This window comes from Condylostylus longicornis, unplaced genomic scaffold (genome assembly GCF_029603195.1).
Source record: "Condylostylus longicornis isolate FDR11 unplaced genomic scaffold, ASM2960319v2 ptg000282l, whole genome shotgun sequence".
NCBI lineage: Eukaryota > Metazoa > Arthropoda > Insecta > Diptera > Dolichopodidae > Condylostylus > Condylostylus longicornis.
The window spans coordinates 1-5,795 of record NW_026578246.1 but is presented as its reverse complement, the minus strand read 5'-3'; the positions used below and the strand labels follow the sequence as shown (position 1 = coordinate 5,795).

General features: G+C 47.3%; 2 protein-coding genes across 2 annotated transcripts; one reads left to right on the top strand and one right to left on the bottom strand.

The window, feature by feature from the left end:
* The first annotated feature begins 1,346 nt into the window (after positions 1–1,346).
* On the top strand, positions 1,347–3,338 carry LOC129616682 (uncharacterized). Its single transcript, XM_055532309.1, has 4 exons — positions 1,347–1,487; positions 1,658–1,771; positions 1,931–2,086; positions 2,130–3,338. Exons 1-4 carry the CDS (start codon positions 1,347–1,349, stop codon positions 3,336–3,338), a joined length of 1,620 nt encoding a protein of 539 aa, XP_055388284.1.
* Positions 3,339–4,683: 1,345 nt separating this feature from the next.
* LOC129616681 (40S ribosomal protein S15a-like) lies at positions 4,684–5,172 on the bottom strand. Its single transcript, XM_055532308.1, has 2 exons — positions 5,040–5,172; positions 4,684–4,943 (listed from the first exon to the last, which is right to left on the bottom strand). The coding sequence occupies exons 1-2, from the start codon at positions 5,170–5,172 to the stop codon at positions 4,684–4,686; spliced, it is 393 nt and encodes a 130-aa protein (XP_055388283.1).
* Positions 5,173–5,795: the final 623 nt, after the last annotated feature.

Sequence of the window (5,795 nt, the reverse complement as noted above, 5' to 3'; positions counted from 1 at the left end):
CTACGACCACCACGACAACAACCGAAACGCCGGAAGCCATCGTTACATCTACGGGTACACCAACAAGTACCACTTGTAATGAAGGGGACTGTGATTGCGACTGCGTTGATGGTAATTGTGTCGTGAAGGTTGCAGTAAATGTGAAGAAGCGCCTCTTATTAAGTTTTAATCTATTTTTTGGGGCTCAATGAAGCCGCACGAATTTTTCCGCATTCTTTTGTTGTCATATCAATCTAAACATGAACGGGCATTGCGACGTCTCGACCCATCCAAAAAGCTACACATCCGCAATACAGAGAGCTTGTTCCTAGTTCTATTCGCGATGTATCGTCATTCTCTCCTCCTTGTATTCTTTGCGTGGCCGGCTGCGTACATTGACGGGTTGGTTCTATGTGTCTGTCATTATATATTTTAATGTTTAATGTTTTAAATTCTATGTATCTGCTTCTTAGGATCATTTATATCAGCTTGAAAGCGAGATGGGTCTTGAAAATTCTAATACTGGAATTCTATTTGTGATTTATCCAAACACATCGGATAAATCGTCATGGAGAGTGAAAGCTATTCGAGCTTCTCAAACTGCTTTCGGGAATCGCCTCGATTTCCCCGCAGGACTACGTGATGGGCCTTTGGATGATTTGGGATTCCCAGGTGTATCTTTTGTCCGTACGTTCGATATACTCGAATCCAGCCAAACACTGATTCTGTTTCCTTGTGTTCAGATCATGCTCGATTTCTTGCGGGATGCAAGACTCGTGAAGCCTGCCTTCTCCTCGTCGATAAGACTTTGCAAGAAGCTGGATTCAAATTCTGAATGTTCCGCTTTCAAGAATTGAATCTAGACGCTTGCACTTACAATCTTTGATATTTTCAAACCCTTGCATAAATTTGTGTATCGAACTGATTAATTCATTGAACCAAAAGAGAACATCAAGTCTGATGGGAGCACTGAATGTTGATGCGCATACAATCATAACAAAGCATGAAGTCCAGTTGATTGTGAGGGACGTGATTTTGAATAAAAAAACGACATGATGGTGCTTTTTCAGTTCTCGGAGAACTGAGTAATGACCGTCATGTGGCGGCCACTTAAATGATCGGACTTTGACTCGAAGGAAAAAGAGTGTTGAGGAAAATATCCGCTTGGCGAAGGATCAGTTACATCTAGAGCGCTTAAGACAGCTTTCTTCGGAAATTTTCCAGCGAACGGTTTCCATAGCCGCCGAATCGTTCGTTATCATCCCCTCGCCGCTTCCAAACTGTTGTGCAGAGATCTTTTCTAGCATGCAGACGTGACCACAACTTGCTCGAGCTCCTCATCTCTATTTAAGACTCCAACCCTTGGGATGGGGGGAGAAGATGCATTCGCCTCTACAAGATTCCTTGTTATATACTTGCAAGATTCAAGGAGACAATTCATTACGATTTATGAAATGCCCCAATTTATGAAATGCCCCAATGCAATGCCTGTACGACAATCAAGATTGGTAGAACAGAAAGGAAAACAGCACGAGGTTTCATGAACAACTGGTTCCAAGCCATGTATGAGAAACCAACTCAGTGCTTTCGTCTGTTAGCCACACTCTTGTTATTTTGTTCTTCGTGAGTGGACCAAGCCATAATAACTTCCGTTTCTAGTTCACCTGTCAGATGTTAGCAATCAGGAAACCCTTCTCCAGAAATTGATCCAACTACTACAACAACAACAACCGCCACAACAACCACCACCTCAACAACCACCACCTCAACAACCACCACCACGACAACAACCACCACCACGACAACAACCACCACCACGACAACAACCACCACCACAACAACCACCACCACAACAACCACCACCACAACAACCACCACCACAACAACCACCACCACAACAACCACCACCACAACAACCACCACCACAACAACCACCACCACAACAACCACCACCACAACAACCACCACCACAACAACCATCACCACAACAACCATGACCACAACAACCACCACCACAACAACCACCACCACAACAACCACCACCACAACAACCACCACCACAACAACCACCACCACAACAACCACCACCACAACAACCACCACCACAACAACCACCACACCAACAACCACCACACCAACAACCACCACACCAACAACCACCACACCAACAACCACCACACCAACAACCACCACACCAACAACCACCACACCAACAACCACCACATCAACAACCACCACATCAACAACCACCACACCAACAACCTCCACACCAACAACCACCACACCAACAACCACCACACCAACAACCACCACACCAACAACCACCACACCAACAACCACCACACCAACAACCACCACACCAACAACCACCACACCAACAACCACCACACCAACAACCACCACACCAACAACCACCACACCAACAACCACCACACCAACAACCACCACACCAACAACCACCACACCAACAACCACCACACCGACAACCGCTACACCGACAACCACCACACCGACAACCGCCACACCGACAACCACCACACCAACAACCACCACACCTACAACCACTACACCTACAACCACTACACCTACAACCGCCACACCCACCATATTACCCATCACCACACTACCCATCACCACACTGCCCATCACCACACTGCCCATCACCACATTACCCACCACCACACCCACAGCGACATCAAAGCCAACTACAATGTCAACGACGTTCAGCACTTCGTCAACAACAACCACCGCCGCAACCACCGCCGCAACCACCGCCGCAACCACCGCCGCAACCACCGCCGCAACCACCGCCGCAACCACCGCCGCAACCACCGCCGCAACCACCGCCGCAACCACCGCCGCAACCACCGCCGCAACCACCGCCGCAACCACCGCCGCAACCACCGCCGCAACCACCGCCGCAACCACCGCCGCAACCACCGCCGCAACCACCGCCGCAACCACCGCCGCAACCACCGCCGCAACCACCGCCGCAACCACCGCCGCAACCACCGCCGCAACCACCGCCGCAACCACCGCCGCAACCACCGCCGCAACCACCACCACCACGACATCAACGTCAACTACAACGTCAACTACAACGTCAACTACAGCGTCAACTACAACGTCAACTACAACGTCAACTACAGCGTCAACTACAACGTCAACTACAACGTCAACTACAACGTCAACTACAACGTCAACTACAACGTCAACTACAACGTCAACTACAACGTCAACTACAACGTCAACTACAACGTCAACTACAACGTCAACTACAACGTCAACTACAACGTCAACTACAACGTCAACTACAACGTCAACAACAACATCCCCCCAAGATAATTCCTCGCATGTAAAAGATATTGTCTTGGGAACTGCCGTGGGTGCGTTTCTTTTAGCAGCGGGAGGAGTGGGACTTGCTGCTTATCTGTCACAAAAACAATCTTCTCGGAGGAGAGTGACCTTAGGCCAACTAATGTCGCCCTTGGCGTGTAAGTGTGTTATATGGCACACACTTGGGGTGCTAGTTTCCGTCTTAAGAAAAAGTTGAGTTCTTTTTTCTGTCCAAGTTTGAATCTTGGAAGATTATTTTTTAGCTGTAGAGTTCTATAGAAGCTAGATGGCGTGATCGTCAGCCTGCGTGTTGTCCAGTTACTTCCCACGTTTGGGAACTTTCTTTTTTGTTCGTCGTGTACAAATTTGGTGCCTGCTAAAAAGTCGGCCCTCAACTTCATGTCGCCAATCACATTTTTTAATTTTAATTGGAAGTTGATTTATTTGGTCCTTTCTTGTAACCCAATCTCATTCAACCTTCACTCACGTCACAAGATGCTCGCAATCGCTGGCCTCGACATTGATCCTGTGTCTCACGTGATGACTACCCTTAAGTTCTCACCAAAGCTCGAAGGAATTCGCCCAATGTGCGTTCTGTGCAAGTTTCTTATAATTTGGTAGGTGCGATGTGTCCTTGTGCTTCGGAAATGTGTTCAGCCGATTCCCAATACTCAAGAGTCCTATTCCTATTGGTTCGGATTCTCTTCTCTAGCTCCAAACATAAGATGAAGGGGAACCTCTAGAACACCAGCCTTCAGTAGATTACTAATAGGTCTCGGGCGAATGACGCAAGGATGGCTTCCGAGTTGGTCATATCGAAATTGAACGTCATCCCTCTCTCATCTGTTGGTTGTGCATTTCATCGTCTATGGAACTTCGCCAATTTTGTATGAAACAAAGCATAAACAGGTACGACTCGTTCCACCTGATGATGGATTCGCATCGATGAGATGTTTGATGTCTTATTCATCTGGAAGATCCACTTGAAGAAGTTTTGTTTCCTCAAGTCTGGAGCTTCGCTGATTTTCGAGACCTGTTCTCAGCAACTATGGCGTTGGAACAAAATTCGATTCCATAAGGTTCGACTGGTTTTTTATTCGAGCCGAAGATTGAAGCTGGGATCCATTCCAATCGCAGCTTGGAGATTTAAACACGCCAGGAAATCAAGATCGAGACTTTTTGAGAGGCTTGGAAGACGGTCGAGAGAGCCCGATGAAATCATTGCCTCCGAAGACCCGTCCGACAGCACTATCAAATTTATGTCCCAGCCAGTTACAACACAAGACTAGTTTTATACGTCAACAGTGCACAACCCTTTTTTTTCAAATGACATGGAAGTTTCGCGTTTTTTGATTCACATCAAAAGACTCAGAAGAAGAAGCCCAGGATTTTACCACCTGTGTGTTTGTGTCTGGCTTCCTCGTGGTCCATGATGCCATACGAGGTTGTCAAGACAACATGCCCAAACTGGCGGGATGGTAGAAGATCCGAAGTCACTTGTTCAATACGATCCAACGTCACATCGAAACGGGGGGAGATAACGCCACACTTGTTGATCCGGCCAAGAAGGTTGACGACGATTTTACCGCTTCGGTGGTTATCGACGATTTCGAATTCGCCTATGTAACCTGAATTGACAACAAACAGCAATTTTGACAACAATTGTGACACAGAAATGTTGATACACAATCCACAGTTCCATAACCATGAACTCATAGCATTACCTCTCTTTTGCATGCACTGTAAAAAGTGAACAACGACCTTGCTTGACGGGCGGATCAACACTTGACGTCGTCCTCGCTTCTCGGCATTAACGATCGTCTTCAGACAATCTGCTAGAACAGACATGCGAACCATCTGAGAGGAAGGAGGAACTTGATTTGGGACATACAATTAGCGAACTGTGAGGGGAGGGCTTACTGTGGCGTGAATCAATCCTGAAACGAAAGCTCAGGCTTCAAGGGGCGAAGGCGCGAAGAATCAAACCAGGTAGGTTAATAGGCAAGCCACCATGTTTGATGCCACCTGGGTCGTTCATCAGATGAACCTGGGACTTTCAAAAAACTGTTCTGTCCCCCATCGACTATCATTATCCACTACCAACATGCCCAAAATAACTCCAAAGCTTCCATGTCTGCTTGCAGAAAAGATTGAAAACGTTGCGGAAGACACTCCCGTGATTGTGACGCACAATGCAAGGTAGTATGATCAGGCTGAGATGATCCTGCAGTGACATTGATGGTCAAATTGTACGGAATTGTTGCTCTGATGTGTTTAGGTTTCATTGCGACGACGCCCTGGCTGTTGGATTGCTTCTTTTACTTCCGGAATACTCCAATGCCCTTGTGGTTCGGACAAGGGAACAGGAGGTAATCTCTCAAGGAACTGTCGTTGTCGATGTGGGTGGAATTTACGGTGGGCTCTATAGCCAATTAGTGACCACCCGTACAAGTGTCGTCTTCATTCTTTCATTCCCTTTT